The 21,473-nt window shown below is 38.9% G+C and overlaps 1 protein-coding gene across 6 annotated transcripts in view; it reads right to left on the reverse strand.

Annotated features, from left to right (window-relative positions):
* The window catches only part of ERC1 (ELKS/RAB6-interacting/CAST family member 1), a 502,036-nt gene that overhangs the window by 100,297 nt on the left and 380,266 nt on the right, over positions 1-21,473 (reverse strand). For 4 of the 6 annotated variants that reach the window (XM_025401992.1, XM_025401990.1, XM_025401993.1 and 1 more), the window contains one exon: positions 3,246-3,344. In XM_025401992.1, the coding sequence (XP_025257777.1) occupies positions 3,246-3,344 (99 nt within the window). Of the gene's footprint in view, positions 1-1,032; positions 1,073-3,245; positions 3,345-21,473 lie in introns of those variants that run through there. The other 2 variants (XM_025401994.1, XM_025401995.1) reach the window with 2 other exon arrangements.

Consider the following 21,473-nt stretch of genomic DNA (forward strand, 5'->3'; position numbering starts at 1 on the left):
CAACTTACCTCTCCATCCTTCTTGGTTGTGTTCAACAGTTAAGAGGTCTACACATGTCCTCATCATTTTAAGCAGTTTAACACCAAGACAAAGACATTTCAGGGAGAACTGACTCCAAGGGAGTGAGATCACTGATAAGCATGGGCAGTGAATCCAGGGTGCAAGGCCACCAATACGTGTGAACGTATTAATGATAATTGTTACTTTTTCTAAGAAAAGGATTTCCTTAGTCAAACCTCAAGGGCATCAGATCAAAGGGAGATACTGCCACAGCTGGACTATACTTTCCAGCCAATTGGCCTGAAAAGGAGAATCGAGACAGTGTCCTGGCAACTGTTGAACACAGCAGCAATCCATGAAAACGGAGGGAAAAGAATTTGTAGAATGACTTCTAAAAAAAGTCTTCCTTTACTTTGCTCCTCCCTATTTTTAGGGATAGTTTGAGGGTAACATCAAAGCCCCAGGGGATGCATCCGAGGTGCTGACTGTGAGAGCTCATTCTTCTACAGATAGAAACAAAAGGAGGGTTTAGTTCACAGCACAGTTTTTTTTTAAACACCATTAATTAATCATCATAAAAAGTATATGTCAAACTTAGGCCAATGGGCAAAGTACTTGTTCAATTTTCTATTGCCAGTTTCATATAAAGTTACCATAAACCTTGCCAGGACACTGTAAAATCACCCTAGAAAGGGTAATAAATAAAATCAGAACTGGAGAAATTTAGTTACATGTCCTAGAAGTTCTCCCAAAAATGTATGAAAAGCAATTATAGAAGTGACTATTAACACACAACGAGAAAAAAAAAAAAAAAAGCCACAAAATCCAAACCCCACTATGTCAGAAGCACAGCAATACACACAAAAATCACGTGAAAATGAAAAAACAGAAAGCACACCAGGATTTCATGAATTACAGAGAAATGAGATGTGAGAGTTACTGTGTAAAAAGAAAAATGAAAACAAACAAAAACCATTTCTGTAGTCAAGGAAAGCTGTTTCTCACCGTTCTGAACAAAATGGCTGAACTAAGAGCCTCTGATTGGCTATGCCCATATACCCTCCTCCTCATCCTACAGGGAGAGAGATGACAAGGGGCAATGCCCCAGAGCAGCATGGAATGAAAAAGAGGTGGTTAGTATTTAAAACAAAGACGTAAGCATAACGTCGCAGAAGATAATTTCTTGACTCTCTTAAACAGATTCTAATTCCCTAAACTATCAAAATTAGTGTTACTGTCGGTCCTCTGTATCTGCGGGTTCCACATCTGTGGATTCAACCAACCGTGGATGAAATATATACATATACATACATATATATAAAAATCAATAAAAATAACAATGCATTAATACGTTAATTTTTAAAAATACAGTATAACAACTATTTACACAGTATTTACATTGTATTAGGTTATAAGTAATCTAGAGATGATTTAAAGTATATGGGAGGGTCTGGGCGTGGTGGCTCATACCTGTAATCCCAGCACTTTGGGAGGCCAAGGCGGGCAGATCACCTGAGGTCAGGAGTTCAAGACCAGCCTGGCCAACATGGTGAAACCCTGTCTCTACTAAAATACAGAAATTAGCCAGGCGTGGTGGCAGGTGCCTGTAATCCCAGCTACTCAGAAGGCTGAGGCAGGAGAATCACTTGAACCCAGGAGACAGAGGTTGCAGTGAGCTGAGATCATGCCACTGCACTCCAGTCTGGGCAACAGAGCAAGACTCCGTCTCAAAAACAAAACAAAACAAAACTAAACAAAACAAAAGTATAAGGGAGGATGTGTATAGCTTATATGCAAATACCATGCCATTTTATATAAGGGACTTGAGCAACCATGGATTTTGGTATTTGTGAGTGGGTTTGTCCTGAAACCAACCCCCCGAGGATACTGAGGAACAATTGTAGTTTGTCATTATACTTCTATTCTTCCTACTTTCCAAGATGCCATCTCTATCTCAGGGCTGGATCTGGGCAAAATTATCAAGTTGGAGGTTTTTCCTTATGTTTTGCTTTTCCTTCAACCTTTCTCTGTTTCCCTCTTCCTACTCCAGACATCCGGTTCTCTATATTATCAAAAACCTGTTTTCATGAGGAATCAAACATGCATCTTGTATCCCCTGGCATAGATTCAGTTCCAGGTATCAGGGAGCAGGCAGAAAAGGTAAAATGATCTCTTGGCAGGGAAAGACTGCTGACACCAGGCAGATAGCTCTCCATTCTGCCCACATTACATATTTATACTGTTTTCCTTCTAAAATACAAGGCTTGCCTCAACTGGCTTAGTAAATGTCATCATAATAGGACGGACTATACCTTCTGAATCTTAGAAGCAACAGCAATTTGAATACCATTGCTGCTTTCATCTGCACTCTCTCTGCTGCTTCTGCTAAGACAATGTCATAGCTATTATTTAGTAGAGATGTTTAGCAGGAAAGTTTTCCTTGATGCTTTAGTCATATGTATGTAATTACTTGACTTTTTTTTTTCCCCCTTAGCTATATATTTTAAGGCTGGGTGTGATAGAGATGTTAAAATTTGATTTTTGGCAATGGGATATGAGGTAATCTGTTCAGCACTCTCTCCCATCCATCATTTTCAAGATTTGAGGAGAGTTCCCTTTTTCCAAGAAACTAGAAATTGAACATGGTTCCCTTCAGATTCATCAATGTCTCTTTTGCATTGATGAGAAGTTGAAGGCCACAATTTTCCTTAAGCATGACATGCTGGAGGGATCCACAAGGACAGGGAGTGAAGAACTAAGTTTCAATCTTCACTTTTAATAGGTAATGAGCAGAGAGTTCATAATTTGCAATTAAACAGAAATAACCTAAAAACTGTGCCTCACTAGGCTTGCAAGAAAAGAGTCTTGTTTTTCTAATAAGGAACTATTTCTTTAAAAGGAAAATCAAGACAGTTAAAAATTAGTAAAGACAGTTAAAAATTACATATTATTAGTACGTATCTCTGAGAAAGTTAATTTTTTTCTCTCAACCCAATTCAAGGATTCTTTATTGTTCAAATCTTTCAAGTATCTGCTCTTAAAATATTTAGAATCACCAACTTCCTATAAAGAAACTGAATCTGTGATTTTTTTAAAAAGAATATTCTTTTTATTTATTATTATTTATTATTCTATTTATTTTTCTTCTTCTAACTTGTATCTTAGAATTTGCAACATGCCAGTACAAAACATCTCAAAATTTAAGTGTGTGGGTTTTTTAATAAAACACTGCAGAGCCATCTTACCTGGTCTGGGGAGGGCTTGTGATTTGTCTGATTGGAATGGGAGGATTTGAAGTGGTCATCCTCGTAGTTGTCGGCCATTAGCTTCATTCGATTTTGCGTCTAGGAAGAAATTATTCATAAGGTTAAATTTAAGTAAAGTTTCTATGACACACTGTAAAGTAATGAGTATTTTAAGAGTTTCACAAGAAAGGATAAAACTAATCCTGTCTGCAATAAAATAAACTAAATATAGGATTTCTGAGGATACTGGAAAGCGTTTAGGCACTACTATGGGCTGAATTGTGCCCCCGCAAAATTCACATGTAGAACTCCTAAACCCCAATGTCACCATACCCAGAGACAGAGTCTTCAGAAAGTAATTAAGGTTAAATGAGGGCATAAGGGTGGGGCCTTAATCTGATAGGACTGGGCTTTGTAAGAAGAGGAAGAGAAAAAGAGAGGGATTTCTCTTTATTTCTCTGCCATATGAGGATCCAGTAACTAGGCAGCCTCTGCGAGCCACGAGGAGCCTTCACTAGGAACTGCACCAAACACTACCTTGATTTCGGACTTCCCAGTCACCAAACTGTGAGAAAATAAATTTCTGTTTGATTAAGCTACCCAGTTCATGGCATTCTATCACAGCAGCTTGGGCTAAGACTGGCAGTTACATTGATACAGAAATTTTGGGGGAAGAGGAGGCAATATCCCCAAAACAAGCATTTCATGAATTCTTTTTTTTTTTTTTTTTTTTTTTTTTAAAAAAAAGGGTTTCACTATATTGCCCAGGCTTGTCTCAAGCTCCTGGCCTCAAGCTGGCCTCAGCTTCCCGAGCAGCTCAGGTACATGCCACCATGCTTGACTAATTTTAAAATTTTCTTTGGTAGAGACACATTCTCACTAAAAAATCAATTGAACAACTATTACAATTTACTACAGAGTTCAGTGAGGTATTTAGACAGCAGCGCGCTCTCTCTCATATATATATATACATATATATATATATATACATATACACACACACACACACACACACACACACACACACAGATAGCTTTTCTTTATACCATGAATAAACAATTCGGGTCTTAAAAATAGGTAAAAAGAAAAAAAAAAATTGGTAAAAAGTTCTGAAATCCTTCTCCTCAACCCTAAGCCAGAAGATGACTACGATCCCATTGTCTTTTCTCTGTCTTTACCAAAAACGAAGACTGGATTAGTGGTTCTGTGTGGGTGGTTAATTTAGGCCTTGAATAAATGAATAATATATTGAACATTTTAGGAAATTAACTCTGCAGAGTAAGCAGCTTAGAAAATGCCAGGGTACACGATGCATAAAATCAAGCAGCAATATGTTACACTAGTAAAATACTGTTAAAACTTGAAGTTTTAAAGCATTAAAAATAAACTTGCTAATATTGTATGATTTAAAAATGCTTACTATAGATAATTTGGGTTTTCTTTGTTATATTTTAGAAAGAGTCTCATTCTGTCACCCAGGCTCTATAGTACAGTGGCATAATCACTGCTTACTACAACCTCAGACTCCTGGGCTCAAGTGATCCTCCCAACTCAGCTTCCTGAGTAGCTGGGACTACAGGTATGCACCACCACACCCAGCTAAGTAGAGACAGGGTCTCACTATGTTGTCTGGCTGGTCTTGAACTTCTGGCATTATATAAAATTAAAAAAATAAAGTACAAACAAAAAAGAGAAATGAAAGAAAAATCATCTATAATTCCTCTATCAGTGATTATCACTCTTAAGTGTATTCATTTAGTCTCCTCCCTGTGAACATAAAAAGTGGCATGCTCTTCTGATTTATTCTATTTCTTCTCTATTTTTTTTTTTTTTTTTTTTTGAGACGGAGTCTCGCTCTGTCACCCAGTGGCACTACCTCAGCTCACTGCAAGCTCCGCCTCCTGGGTTCACACCATTCTCCTGCCTCAGCCTCCCGAGTAGCTGGGACTACAGGCGCCCGCCACCTCGCCCGGCTAGTTTTTTCGTATTTTTAGTAGAGACGGGGTTTCACCGTGTTAGCCAGGATGGTCTCGATCTCCTGACCTCATGATCCGCCGGCCTCAGCCTCCCGAAGTGCTGGGATTATAGGCATGAGCCACCGCGCCCGGCCTTTCTTCTCTAGTTCAGCTACACTGTGATATTTTAAAAATTACTATATCTTATAGCATATTTTCCTACCTGGTAGAATATGTTCACCAATTCTACTGCGTCAAAATTTGATTGGTTATTTTTAACACATTTTCTTTTCTAGATGAATTAAAAATAGTTTGTCTAGTTTCATAAAAAAATTTACAGAGATATGTAATGATGTCTAAGCGAGGGCTTTAAAAGAGCCAAATTGCCTGAGTTTAAATTCTAGCTCTGTCTCTCACCAGTTGACTGCAGGCAAACTACGTAAATGCTGTGAGCCTCAGTTTCCTCACCTTTAAAATAGGGATAACAATAGTTTCTCCTACAAAAGACTGTTGCGAGTATTAACCTGTTGAATTAACACAAGGAAAACACTTAAAAAGGTGCCTGGCATAAAACTGACACCCAGTACATTTTAGCTATCATCATAGTCGAGACCATTTTTTCATGTCATTAAATAGTATTTTAAAATATTGCTTTAAAAAATTACATATATATGTATATGTATGTGTATGTGTATATATTTATTTTTTGGTTTTAGAAAGTTTATGTATTTTTTTAGAAACTGTAGAAATGGGGTCTCACTATGTTGCCTGGGCTGGTCTTAAACTCCTGGCCTTAAGTGATCCTCCTGTCCTGGCCTCTCCAAGAGTTGGGATTACAGGCATGACCACTGTGACCAGCCTAAAATCTACTTTTAACTGGTTGCACAGCATTCGGCTGAATGGATATCCATTTATTTAGTTTTTTTTTTTTTGAGATGGAGTCTTGCTCTGTCACCTGGACTGGAGTGCAATGGTGCGATCTCAGTTCACTGTAACCTTCGCCTCCTGGGTTCAAGTGATTCTCCTGTCTCGGCCTCCCAAGTATAGCTGGGATTACGGGCAGCTGCCACCAAGCCTGGCTAATTTTTGTATTTTTAATAGAGATGGGTTTCACCATGTTGGCCTGGCTGGTCTCGAGCTCCTGACCTCATATAATCTGCCTGCCTCTGCCTCCCAAAGTGCTGGGATTACAGGCCTGAGCAACTGTGCCCAGTCCCCTGAATGGATTTTTAGTGAGTCCCATATTGTTGAAGATTTAGGTTCTTTACATTTTCACCTAATAATGTAAGCACATTTTAAAGTCAGTTCCTCCCTCTAGTATATAATGACAGAAAAAAAAAACCTATTAATAAATCATCTGTGAATCAAATTTCTCTTTTCTGGGAGGACCCCCAGTGACCTTTGCTATGGTCTGAATGTTTGTGTTCCCCCCCCAATTTATTTTATTTTAATTAATTTATTGTTTTTTTGAGCCGGAGTCTCGTTCTCTTGCCCAGGCAAGATCTCGGCTCACTGCAACTTCTGCCTCCCGGGCTCAAGCAGTTCTCTTGCCTTAGCCTCCCAAATAGCTAGGATTAGAGGAACACACCACCACGGTGGCTAATTGTTTTTGTATTTTTAGTAGAAACGGGTTTTGCTATGTTGGCCTGGCTAGTCTCAAACTCCTGACCTCAAGTGATCAGCCCGCCTCAGCCTCCCAAAGTGCTGGGTTTACAGGCATGAACCACTGCGCTCGGCTTCCCCCAAATTTAGATGTTGAAACAACCTTCAATTTGGTGGTATTATGAAATGGGGCCTTTTGGAGATGATTAGGTCAGAGGGTGGAACCCTCATGAATGAGATTAGTACCTTTATAAAAAAGGCCTGAGGGCATCATGCAATATACCCAGGTAACAAACCTGTATATGTATCCCCAGAATCCAAAATAAAACTTGAAAATAAAAAGAAAATAATGAGCAACAAGGTTCTACTGCCAAAGTTTGTACTTTGATTTGGGAGATGTAAATATCTAGTTGTATCACTGGTAGGAAACCGAACTCCTAACGAGGATAGTGTGTCACTCAAAAGAGAAAATATGAAAATAATTTTTTTCTTCTGTTTTTGCTCTCCCAGCACACTTCGCTTGTGAGACCAACTATAGATGTTTTCATATAGAACTGTTATCTCCTTTATCAAACTGGTGGCAAATAACATACTTTTTTTTTTTTTTGCAAACAGCTGTTGCTTAAAGGATAATTGCAAATGAATGAATAAATAAATGGATAAGTAAATAAACGTATCCATTATACTTGGGAAAAAAAAAAGGCCCGAGGGAGCCTGTTCGCCCTTCCGCAGTGTGAAGATGCGAAGCAGCACTATCTGTGAAGTCGAGAGCAAGCCCGCATCAGACACCGAATCTGCTGCTGCCTTGATCTTGCACTTCTGGTCTCCAAAATGGTGAGCAATAAACTTCTGTTGTTTATAAATTACTCAGTCTATGTTATTTTGTTACAGCAGTCTGAATGGACTAAGACAATTTTGAAAAGATGTAGGCTAATTTTTCTTATGGCATGTGGTATCTCTTGACAAAGTCTTCTGCAAAGCAGCTCTCAGGAAAAAAGGAAAATAGAAGAAAGCAAAGAGGCACCTAGAGAAAGTGAGCAAAACATCTGTATCATGTCATTCAATTGGTTAAGAAACCTTTCCATGTTGACTTTAATAGGAATGTGGGTGAAAGTATATTCGGCTAGTTATTTTCTTAGAACATGAGACAATCTTTAATATCTGATATCTAGCATAAGTTTAAAAACTTAAAAAGAAATCCTAATAAAGCACACACAAATCCATTTTCAAGGCAGAATGCATTTAAAGTGCTTCTTAGGAATGAGTATGTATGCCTGCCTGAAGAAACTGATCCAAGTGGACAGATAAGACCAAAGATTACTTATTTGATCCACGTCACAGAATGAAAAAAATAGTTGTAAGAACTTATTTCTCCATTTCCAAAAGACATGAAGATGATCAAAGTTTAGTGTTCCTAGGTCTAGTATGAAGAAACTTGGTGTGAAGTCTGTTCCCTGCATAGTTATGATATTGAGCACTAAATATCTGACAGCTCACAGAGCATCAGATGTTACACAGATCATAGAAATGACTGCGCTCTTAAGGGGCTCTCACAGTATGCTCTTCTCAAGATAAGACCAAAAAGCAAAAGGAGTGATTCCTTCATGTTTTGCTGACGTGAAAGATATTTTATATCCAAATGTTTTTCCTCTTGAACCATGCCAGGTGCATGTGCAGGCAGAAGAAACCCTTGGTCCCAACGACATAAAGAATCAGATTTCCTGAAGGAAGGAAGGAAGGAAAAAAAAAAAAAAAGGAAGAAGGGAAGAAGGAAGAAACTTGCTGAAATAGACTTCTTTAGCTATCAATGCATATCTGTGTATCCAGGTATACACACCCTCCCAGAGGAAAAAGGAATCAGTTGTCTATTCTGTTTATCTTTTCTTCTAAGACAAAAATGTCAATGTCCAAACAGAAACCATATTTCACAGAAGAATACATAAGCTAAGAAACAGGATAGGTTATCCAAATCCAGCTATTAAAAGAAAAAGTCTAAATTCTAATCAGATTTACGTTTTACTACTGATAAAAAAAAAATCTGAGAGTTCAGTTGCAGGTTCTGTTAACCAGAATAAAAGCAGACTAATTCTCTAATAATAGAAGTCTGAAGGGACATCAGATTAAGTCACTGTTAAAATTATTATAATATCTGGTCTTTTCTTCATGAACAATCTGTCCCACTATATATTTCACATCTAATTAAGTCATTAAATCCTATCTATCTTGTGTGTTTTCTCCAAGAACCAGCTTTTAGTTTCACTGATCTTCTCTATAGCTTGTTTTCTATTTCATTTAATTTCTGTTTTTATTTTCTTTCTTCTTTTTTCTTGTGTGTGTGCTGGGGGTTACACAGATGTTCTTTCTCTATTTCTTGATTTGGATACTTTTAGCTCATTGATTTTCTTTCTTTTTTCCTTTCTTTCCTTCTTTCTTTTCTTTGAGAGAGTCTCTCTCTCTCTGCCGCCCAGGCTGGAGTGCAGTGGTGCGATCTCGGCTCACTACAACCTCTGGGTTCAAGCGATTCTCCTGCCTCAGCCTCCCGAGTAGCTGAGATTACAAGTGCCTGCCACCATGCCCAGCCAACTTTTGTATTTTTAGTAGAGACGGGGTTTCACTATGTTGGCCAGGCTGGTCTTGAACTCCTGATCTCAAGTGATCCACCCACCTTGGCCTCCCAAAGTGCTGGGATTACGGCGTAAGCCACCGTGCCCCACCTGTTAATTTTCAATTTTATATATGTGTTAAGACTATAAATTTTCCTCCAAGAACTGCTTTAGCAGTATATCACAAATTTTGATATATAGTGTTTTCCCTGTTCTAAATATTTTGCAATTTCTGTTTTTTACAATATTTGCAATTTCCTTATTTTCTAATTTGCAAAATTTGTAATTTCCAAATTTTAAAACGTATACTTTCCTATTTTGTAATACTGGTCCTTCTGAATTTTCTGTAGGATCTTTCTCAAAATTCCTATCAGGTGAATGTACCTTCTCAGTCTGTTTTCCATGTCTCCTAGTCTCTCTTTGATATTTTCAATTTTGTTTTTTCCTTCTGCACTGTATTTTGGATATTTTTTGCAGTGTTATCTTCAAGTTTATTAATTCTCCTTTCATATATGTTAACTTGTCACTAAGTTTTTAATTGAACGACTAGATTTATTGATTATCTGGTAAATCTACATGTACTTTTAAAAATGGTCTTTTTTTTTTTAACCACCCTCCCTTCAAAAATAGTCACTTTCCAAGCCAACATTTATTGAATACTTACTATGTGCCAAGCAGTATTCTAAGAGCTTTAGGTAATTTAATCTTCATAACAATATGAAGTTGGTACACTTTTCATGTCAATTTTATAGATGAAAAACTGAGCTACAGAGAGCCTAAATAACTTTGTGACCTTCATATGATGAATAAGTCACAGGCTAGAGCTCTAATACAAACAGTCTAGCTTTAGAGCCTTTCTCCTTTTAAAACTAAAAGAATTACATTTTATATTGAGAATTTCCAAACATACACAAGAAATAGAAAAAAAAAAAACAACAACCCATATATCCATGTCCTCCTTCAGAAACTATTCTATTGCTCTACTTGTTTCCTTTATCCTCCCTTCCCTTTATTTGCTACAGCATTTCCTCTTCTACCACTATGACTACTACTACTACTACTAGTGCTACTTCTATTACTACTTCTTCAATTTTTATTTTGAGAGAATTGTAAATTCACATGGGGTTTTATAAAATAACACAAAAATAGCCAAAACAATATTGATTGAGAAGAATAAAGTTAGGAAGACTCATACTTCCTGATTTCAGAGCCTACGGTAAAGTAGGTTTTTACCTACAGTGTGTTATTGGAATAAAGATGGACAAAGAAATCAAAGAAACAAAACTGAGAGTCCAGAAACAAACCGTAATTGTTTGTGGTCAACTGATTTCCAACAAGAGTACCAAGACAATCTAATGGGAGAGAATGCTCTTTTCATGCAATGGTGTGGGGCAAACAGAAATGGACATGCAAAGAAAATGATGTCAAACTCATTATGTCTCAGAACATATAAAAGAATAAACTCAGAATTGGCTAAACACCTAAATGTAAGAGCTAAAACTATAAAACTCTTAGAACAAAACATAAGAGTAAATCTTCCTGGGTTAGGCAGTGATTTCTTAGATAAGATACCCAAAGAGCAAAAGTGGCAAAAGAAAAAAAAAAATAAATTGGAACACATTAAACTTTATAAAATTTTATGCTGTAAACGATATCAACAAGAAAGTGAAAAGGGAACGACAGGATGGGAAAACATATTTATAAATCATATATATGATAAAGGACTTGTGTCTGTAACTCTTACAACTCAATAAAAATACAAATACCCCAATTACAAATGAGCAAAGGATTTGATCCTCAACAAGAGGATTTACAAATAGGCAGTAAGCAGAAGAAAAGATGTGCAACCACAATAGGGAAATGCGTCTCAAAGCCACAATGATCTATGGGAACAACGGAGAAGCAATAAAATATAAAACAAAACTAACAAAACCCCACAATGAGATACCACATCACATCCACCAGGGTGGCTATTAAAAGTCAATAACGAGTGTTGGCGAGAATGTGTAGGGATGGTCATATATTGCTGGTGGGACTGCAGAGTGGTACAGTCTCTTTGCAAAACATTTTGGTAGTTCCTTAAAACGGCAAACATACAATTACCACATGACTTAGCAGTTCCAATCCGAGGTATATGCTCAAGATAACTGGAAACATGTTTCCATGCAAAAAAGTACCCACAAATGTTCACGGCATCATTATTTATTATAGTCAAAAAAGAGAAACAACCCAAATATCCAACAACTTATGAATGGATACATAAAATCTGGTATATCCATATAATGAGTTATTAGTCATAAAAAGGAATGAAGTACTGATACATGCTACAGATATGAATGAACCTTGAAAACGTTATGCTAAGTTAAAGAGGTCATGCAAAAGGCAACATAGTATATTATTTCACTTATATGAAATCTCCAGAACAGGCAAATCTGTAGCGATAGAAAGCAGACCAGCGGTTGCCAGGCCTGGGGGAAAGGGACAATGGATAAACTGAACAATGTGAGCAGCAAAATCAGTAATGCTTTCAATTTGTCAAAATGTATTTAATACATAAAAAGCGATGACACTGAAATAACACTAGAAAAAGATACTTTAAAAAATAGGATATTGTAGTGATGGTTACACGTTTCTGTAATTTACTAAGCAATATGGAATGGCATATTTTAAATGGGTAAATTGCACGGGATGAGAATCGTATCTCAATAAAGGTATATAAAATAAGCCAATGTGCAGCCATGTGAGTAAATAATGCTTTTGCTCTTAAAAACTAGTAAGAGAGGCCAGGCATGGTGGCTCACACCTGTAATCCCAGCACTTTGGAATGCTGAGGTGGGAGGACTACTTGAACCTACAAGTTTGAGACCAGCCTGGGCAACATAACCACACCCTGTTTCCACAAAAAATAAAAAAAATAAAAAAAATTGTTGGGCATGATGTCACATGCTTGTGTGTAGTCCCAGCTACTTTGGAGGCTGAGGTGGGAGGACTGCTTGAGCCCAGAAGGTCAAGGCTGCCTTGGGTCATGATTGCACCATTGTTCTCCAGCCTGGTTGACAGAGTGAGACCTTGTTTCAAAAAAAAAAAAAAAAAAAAAAAGACAAAGTAGGAGCAAAGTAAACTGATATGTCAGCACTGAAGTTTACTAGGGAACTCATTAAATAAACAAATGAGTAAAGGAATAGATGTGTGTGAGAACACAGCGTCCCTGTCCTCTGGAGGATACGGCAACAAGGTACCGTCTTAAAAGCCAAAAGCAGCCCTTGCCAACAATCAAACCTGCTGGTGCCTTGATCTTAGACTTCCCAGTTCCAGAACTGTGATAAAAATAAATTTATGTTCTTTATAAATTACTGACCTACCGATTTTGTTATAGCAGCATACCATACACAGACTAAGTGGGAAACCGCAGTCTGGGTGCTGGGGTGTTTACTGCTGCTGGGATGTTTATTATTTATCATTTCTTCTAGTCTGGTTCAGTCAGAGATAGGAAATAAATATTTTTTTTTTTTAAAGGGAGAAAATTATTAGTTAATAGTTATGTTTTAAATTCAGATTTAAGATTACAAATTTCAATCTTGAAGACTGAGTTTACTAAAGTAGTTTAATTTTACACTTTGTATTTTTTCTCTTATGCTGAAAAATTTTGGTTCCCAACAATAACATAATTACTTGGTATTTGTTTTATCTAACAATATAGTGCTTTTAAAATACCAAAACCAATACAATTACTACCAATATGCCTTCAGGATGAACTCTACAATTTATCTGGGCTAGGCGCGGTGGCTCATGTCTACAATCCCAGCACTTTGGGAGGCTGAGGAGGGAGGATCACTTGAGCCCAGGAGTTTGAGACCAGCCTGGGCAACATGGTGAAACCCCATCTCTACAAAAAATACAAAAACTAGCCAGACGCGGTGGCACGCGCCTGCAGTCCCAGCAACTTGGGAGGCTGAGGTGGGAGGATCAATTGGGCCCGGAAGGTTGAGGCTGCAGGAAGTGGTGACTGTGCCACTGCACTCCAGCCTGGGAGGCAGAGCGAGACCATTAAAAAAAAAAAAAAACTTTGCATTTTTGTTCTTTTACTTGGAGTTTACCCTACTAAGATGTACAGAGAAAAATCCGTATTATAAAGTTAGCTGAAATCATTATCTGCTCAAAGTGAATGTCAACAATTTAATATATAATTAGATTCATTTGTTTGTTTGTTTTTAAATTTCAAGGACTGCTTTTTTTCCTTTTTTCTGATCTAATTTTATTTTTGATTATGTAATATATTCATTTGATTCTAGAGTCAAAACTATATAACTAGGTATAATCACAGAAGGCTTGCTTCCACCCCAACTCCTCTATCCTGTTCCCTCCTTTTTATAGGTAACCTTTTTGGGTACATTTTTGATTTATCCTTCAATTGTTTCTTCTTGCAATTATTAGCAATCATATACTCATATAATTGCACGTTACCCCTTTTCTTATGTAAAAAGTAATATGTTAAATACATTATTCTGCATCTTGCTTTTTCACTTAATAGGATGTTCTGGGAATCACCCCGTATCAATAGAGATCTTTCTCGTTCCTTTCTACAGCTGCACGGTATTCCACTCTGTTGGATGTAGTATAATTGACAACAAATATCCCACTGTAGCACAATGGGTTATTTTGAACCTGTTGCTATTACAAATACCATAGCAATGAATTATCCTGGGTATATGTTATTTTGCTTTTTTGAAGATGTGTCTGTGGGACCAATTCCTAGGTGTAAAGTGCTTCTGGGTGAAAAAGTCAACGCACAGATAAGCATTTTACTACCCACTGCCAGACTGCCTCTATAAGAGGTCTACATTTTGCATTCCCACCAGTAGAGTCTCAGAGTTCCCAATCAGCACAGCCCGCTTAACTGAGTGTGCTGTTAAATTCTCGATTTGGGCTAAATAGCACCTCAGTTTGCCATTATCTTACTATGAATGAGCTGAGCATCTTTTCATGTGTTTAAGGACCATGTACATGTCTTTCTTTGTGATCTTCAGGCAGGAACTTCCCAGACAAGTGGTGACATAAATTTTTAGTCTAAACTCGGGGAAGGTACAGGCTTGATAACTTGGATTTCTTAGAGCCGACTCCGGGCTCCTTCCCAGAGTCAGGGCACAGAAAAGCTCCTTTGTCATCTATCACGGGTAGAAGTTTGACTGAATGAGTCTTGCTTTTCTGTACAGCAAGCCTCTAACTGACCCATCTTCAGCAGAGGTTCAGTTCCAACTCCCCACCTCTTGTGAGCCCAATGCCTCACTTCATTCTCTGTAGAGGCATTTTGTAAACCCAAGTTCTAGTCATAACTAGGTCTGCCAGCCCCTGGGCAGCTGCTGCACAGGCTCACATACCTCATCTTTATCTTTCAGCCCCCTCCTCGATTCTGACATCATTCTCTCATATGAGCTCAACCACACATCACACATTTTTAGAGGTGGTATAAGCTTATCCAGCTTCTTGAGGTTTGGGACAAAAGGCTTTCGGTGCTATCTGAAACAGATTATAATCATCTGTTTACCTAACTTTTCTTCCAATAGATTTGAGTTTATGAGGGCTGTGACAGAGTCTCATTCATCTTTCTATCAACTCAGTACCTAGTAAAATTGCCAGCACAGATAAAATCCTTAATATATATGTTTGTTGAATTCAAGAATCAATTTTCCATGATTGGTACAAAACAATGATAGGTTTGTAGCTCCCACCTTTCCTACCATTAAGGACTATATATATATTTTTGGCAATGAGTTTAACATTTTGAATGCTTTTTCTATAAAACTTCCTTTACTAAATAATTCATTTTCCTCGTTGTATTAATCAAAAATAGATATATAGTTACCAATCAGTATTTAAAACCCAGTGTTACCACAATGAGTTATCTCAGTCAAAAGCAAAGAAAATAGACATTTTAACTAGCAGTTTTTTCTCAGATAAAAAGACAATTTCTGTTCCTTATACTAGTTTCAAAAAAGAACTCTAGAATCCAGGGACTCCAGTTTACAAGTATTTATAAAGTTTTCTCCTTCATTTCCTTCCACACAAATAGATTTAATATGAAAAGGAAACTTTTTGATTATGGATATTCACTTATTTACTTTAGGACTCAGTGATTTTATTTTATTTTTTTAAAGACTCCATGAAGGTTTTCTTCTTATCTCAGGGTATTCTTGGGCACATCACCATTTATGGAATTAAGCTCCCAAGACATCTGTTCTTGCAACATATTCTGTATCTCCCATGAAAACTACTTTTTTTTTTTCCCTCTCTTGGTAGAAAGCAAAGGAAAAACTTTTTTTTTTTTTTTTTTGGTCTATCTGCTCATTCTTTAGAAACTGTTCTCTTCCATCTCATCATGACCATTTTCGTAATCCTCAGAAATGCCTGTATGAGATTCCTGGTTTCTATAACACAGACACATAACCTACCTGGGCAGACGTATAAACACAGCTTACAGTTTTCCCTGAGCTGAAGATATTCCTTCTTAGCTGCCAGAATGAGTATGTTCATCTTAATGGTTAATTCCAATTACCATGTATATTTAGCACTTTCCCATATGCTGTGCAGATTTTAACTTTGAACACTGGAGAAGAGCAGCCTATATTTTCTCTCTTCAAACATGTATTAACACAAGGATAAAAACATATTCAACATTCTAAAACTGAAAAAAAAAAATTACAAAATTTCTATTCCACTCCCAAGTTTTGAAAGATTTCCTGTTTTCTGGCAAGGCCATGGTATATAATTATGGCACATTCTGGCGAAAAAGTAACAGTCAGATCTAAAAAGCCATTCCTAAAAGTAGGTCATGAACTTAAGTTCCAGGAGTGAAATATCTTGTGGGCCAATTTGCCTATAATGGCCCACTGCAGGATCTAACATGAAACTGTTCAAAAACAGAGTGGTTGAGCCTTTGCTCCTGATCACTGCCACCCTTCGTGCTACAGCTCTCACATCCTGGGAATAAACCTAACGCAATCCAATTCTAGTTTTAATGTCATAGGATCATTTCTCCCACCTGTATCTGTTCTCAAAGAATAGAATGTTTAAAGGGAATTATTAACTGGATCCAGTGAGACTCAACACCATATCTAAAGAAAAGAAGAAAATGTAGGCAAGTATTTTCTGTTATTCTAAAAATCAGTCAGCAATGGCCAGGATCCAAGAACATTTACCACAGTTTGTCTGTAATTTAGGTTATCTGAGTGGCTGAGTGTATCAGTCCCCTCGCACACTGCTGTGAAGAACTACCTGAGACTGGGTAATTTAGGAAGAAAATAGGTTCAATGGACTCAGTCCCTCAGGCTTCACAGGAAACGTGACTGGAAGACCTCAGGAAACTTACAATCATGGCGGAAGGCGAAGGGGAAGCAAGCACCTTTTCTACATGGTGGCAGGAGAGAGTGAGAGCACAGGCGACGGGGGAAGTGTCGCACACTTTTAAACCATCAGATCTCATGAGAACTCACTCACTATCACGAGAACAACATGGAGGAATGCCGCCCCCACGATCCAGTCACCTCTCACCAGGCCCCTTCTTCAACACTGCGAATAACAATCAACACGAGATTTGGTTGGGGACACAAAGCCAAACCATACCACTGAGTATACAGTTGTATTTTACAGATACAGAGGCCATGAAAACAAGAAGTGATACGAAATTTCTTCACAGCTAACAGATCATTTTTGTGTGTGATTTTACATGGTGTTAAAATGCAAGCTAAAAAAAAAATATTTTCTCAAGGATGGTGGCACAAGCTGCACCCCAACCCTACTATTTTATTACTGCAAAGTAGATAAGTTTAGTTATTTCCTCTTCAAATAAAAGTACAGGGCAGGAATGGTGGCTTACACCTGTAACACTAGCGCTTTGGGAGGTTGAGGTGGGAGGATCTCTTGAGGCCAAGAGCGCAAGACCAGCCTGGGCAATGTAGCAAGACTCTGCCTCTATAAAAAAAAATTGTTTTTTAATTAGCTGGGCATGGTGGCGGGCACCTGCTGTCCCAGCTACTTCGGAGGCTGAGGTGAGAGGACAGCTTGAGGCCAGGTGTTTGAGGCTATCATAAGCTATGATTATGCCACTGCACATCAGCCTATGTGACAGTGGGAGACCCTATTTCTAAAAAAAAAAGTTTTTTTTAAGTATGATCATTTCCTTACTAAATATACAGAAATTAAATTGCTTAATGCTTTTTATAATCACACAAATACAGCATTATTTTATCCTGCTTGAAGGACAGCTAAGCAGAGAAAGTGATCTTCAAGAATCCAAGCACTTTACAGACACACACACACACACACACACATACACGTGCTCTCTCTAAAGGCAAAAAAAAAAAAAAAAACCAAAAAAAACCCACTTGAGATCACAAGAATAAAAGCTCTTTTTATATTTAAAATGAGACAGGGTCTCCTCTGTCACCCAGGCTGAAGTGCAGCAGCACAGTCACAGCTCACTGCAACCTTGACCTCCTGGGCTCAAGTGATCTTCCCATCTCAGCTTCCTAAGGGCTGGGACTACAGATAGGCACCACCACGCCCAGCTAATTTTAAAATTTTTTGTTGTGTAGAGATGAGGTTTCCCCATGTTGCTCAGGCTGGTCACGAATTCCTGGGCTCAAGTGATCCTCTTGCCTTTTGGTTTCCCAAAGTGTTGGGGTTACAGGCGTAAGCCACCATGCCCAAAGTTCCTAAAGCTAGAAGTTCTGAGGGGATTTTCTCTCTTCTTTTTACAAAATCATGGTCCATATGTGGTAAGAAAAGAATATAATTGACTCAAAACATAAACCAACTATACACCTGTGTGTACATACAGTGAAGTATCTTTCTTTAAATAAACCCAGAGGATATAAAAGCATTTTTAGATTCTTACTGAACCATTCAGATTGAAAGCAAATGAAATGAAAGCAAATGATAAAAGGCCACACTCTCCAATACCACTTTTTCCTCCTATTCTCTGACTAAAGGATTTATCTGTATATATGTATTTGTACAAACATATATGTGGTTACATTGTTAAAATTTTCCCACAACTACTATTGCATTCTTTATTTTTTTCTCTATTCTCCAAAGTTTCTTTTTTGTACAACTGAGATAAATGGCCTTCAGTCTTTTGTGTAGAAGAAAAAAACAGAAAATTACCATTTATTAAAATCAGGCTTTTCTAAAAAACAGTTGTTACAGAAAAGTATCTTAAATGATCTATCTCTTCATAGTTGTTGAAATAGTTCCACTTTAAAAAAGTATTTTAGGGGGGCGGAGCAAGATGGCCGAATAGGAACAGCTCCAGTCTCGAACTCCCAGCGCGAGCGACACAGAAGACTGCTGATTTCTGCATTTTCAACTGAGGTACTGGGTTCATCTCACTAGGGAGTGCCGGACAATCGGTGCTGGTCAGCTGCTGCAGCCCGACCAGCGAGAGCTGAAGCAGGGCGAGGCATCGCCTCACCTGGGAAGCACAAGGGGAAAGGGAATCCCTTTTCCTAGCCAGGGGAACTGAGACACACAACACCTGGAAAATCGGGTAACTCCCACCCCAATACTGAGCTTTAAGCAAACAGGCACACCAGGAGATTATATCCCACACCTGGCCGGGAGGGTCCCACGCCCACGGAGCCTCCCTCATTGCTAGCACAGCAGTCTGCGATCTCGCGGCAAGGCAGCAGCGAGGCTGGGGGAGGGGCGCCCGCCATTGCTGAGGCTTAAGTAGGTAAACAAAGCTGCTGGGAAGCTTGAACTGGGTGGAGCTCACAGCAGCTCAAGGAAACCTGCCTGTCTCTGTAGACTCCACCTCTGGGGACAGGGCACAGTAAACAACAACAAAAGCAGCAGAAACCTCTGCAGACGCAAATGACTCTGACAGCTTTGAAGAGAGCAGTGGATCTCCCAACACGGAGGTTGAGATCTGAGAAGGGACAGACTGCCTGCTCAAGTGGGTCCCTGACCCCTGAGTAGCCTAACTGGGAGACATCCCCCACTAGGGGCAGTCTGACACCCCACACCTCACAGGCTGGAGTACACCCCTGAAAGGAAGCCTCCAAAGCAAGAATCAGACAGGTACACTCGCTGTTCAGCAATATTCTATCTTCTGCAGCCTCTGCTGCTGACACCCAGGCAAACAGGGTCTGGAGTGGACCTCAAGCAATCTCCAACAGACCTACAGCTGAGGGTCCTGACTGTTAGAAGGAAAACTATCAAACAGGAAGGACACCTACACCAAAACCCCATCAGGACGTCACCATCATCATCAAAGACCAGAGGCAGATAAAACCACAAAGATGGGGAAAAAGCAGGGCAGAAAAGCTGGAAATTCAAAAAATAAGAGTGCATCTCCCCTGGCAAAGGAGCGCAGCTCATCGCCAGCAACGGATCAAAGCTGGACGGAGAATGACTTTGACGAGATGAGAGAAGAAGGCTTCAGTCCATGAAACTTCTCAGAGATAAAGGAGGAATTACGTACCCAGCGCAAAGAAACTAAAAATCTTGAAAAAAAAAGTGGAAGAATTGATGGCTAGAGTAATTAATGCAGAGAAGGTCATAAACGAAATGAAAGAGATGAAAACCATGACACGAGAAATACGTGACAAATGCACAAGCTTCAGTAACCGACTCGATCAACTGGAAGAAAGAGTATCAGCGATTGAGGATCAAATGAACGAAATGAGGTGAGAAGAGAAACCAAAAGAAAAAAGAAGAAAAAAAAATGAACAAAGCCTGCAAGAAGTATGGGATTATGTAAAAAGACCAAATCTCCGTCTGATTGGGGTGCCTGAAAGTGAGGGGGAAAATGGAACCAAGTTGGAAAACACTCTTCAGGATATCATCCAGGAGAACTTCCCCAACCTAGTAGGGCAGGCCAACATTCAAATCCAGGAAATACAGAGAACGCCACAAAGATACTTCTCGAGAAGAGCAACTCCAAGACACATAATTGCCAGATTCACCAAAGTTGAAATGAAGGAAAAAATCTTAAGGGCAGCCAGAGAGAAAGGTCAGGTTACCCACAAAGGGAAGCCCATCAGACTAACAGCAGATCTCTCGGCAGAAACTCTGCAAGCCAGAAGAGAGTGGGGGCCAATATTCAACATTCTTAAAGACAAGAATTTTAGGCCAGGCGCGGTGGCTCAAGCCTGTAATCCCAGCACTTTGGGAGGCCGAGACGGGTGGATCACGAGGTCAGGAGATCAAGACCATCCTGGCTAACACGGTGAAACCCTGTCTCCACTAAAAAATACAAAAAACTAGCCGGGCGAGGTGGCAGGCGCCTGTAGTCCCAGCTACTCGGGAGGCTGAGGCAGGAAAATGGCGTAAACTTGGGCGGCGGAGCTTGCAGTGAGCTGAGATCCGGCCACTGCCCTCCAGCTTGGGCGACAGAGCGAGACTCCGTCTCAAACTAAAATTCAAAAAAAAAAAAAAAAGAATTTTAAACCCAGAATTTCATATCCAGCCAAACTAAGTTTCATAAGTGAAGGAGAAATAAAATCCTTTACAGATAAGCAAATGCTTAGAGATTTTGTCACCACTAGGCCTGCCTTACAAGAGACCCTGAAGGAAGCACTAAACACGGAAAGGAACAACCGGTACCAGCCACTGCAAAAACATGCCAAAATGTGAAGACCATTTAGGCTAGGAAGAAACTGCATCAACTAACGAGCAAAATAACCAGTTAATATCATAATGGCAGGATCAAGTTTACACATAACAATATTAACCTTAAATGTAAATGGACTAAATGCTCCAATTAAAAGACACAGACTGGCAAACTGGATAAAGAGTCAAGACCCATCAGTCTGCTGTGTTCAGGAGACCCATCTCACATGCAGAGACATAGATAGGCTCAAAATAAAGGGATGGAGGAAGATTTACCAAGCAAATGGAGAACAAAAAAAGGCAGGGGTTGCAATACTAGTCTCTGATAAAACAGACTTTAAACCATCAAAGATCAAAAGAGACAAAGAAGGCCATTACATAATGGTAAAAGGATCAATTCAACAGGAAGAGCTAACTATCCTAAATATATATGCACCCAATACAGGAGCACCCAGATT

This window comes from Theropithecus gelada, chromosome 11, assembly GCF_003255815.1.
Source record: "Theropithecus gelada isolate Dixy chromosome 11, Tgel_1.0, whole genome shotgun sequence".
Lineage (NCBI taxonomy): Eukaryota > Metazoa > Chordata > Mammalia > Primates > Cercopithecidae > Theropithecus > Theropithecus gelada.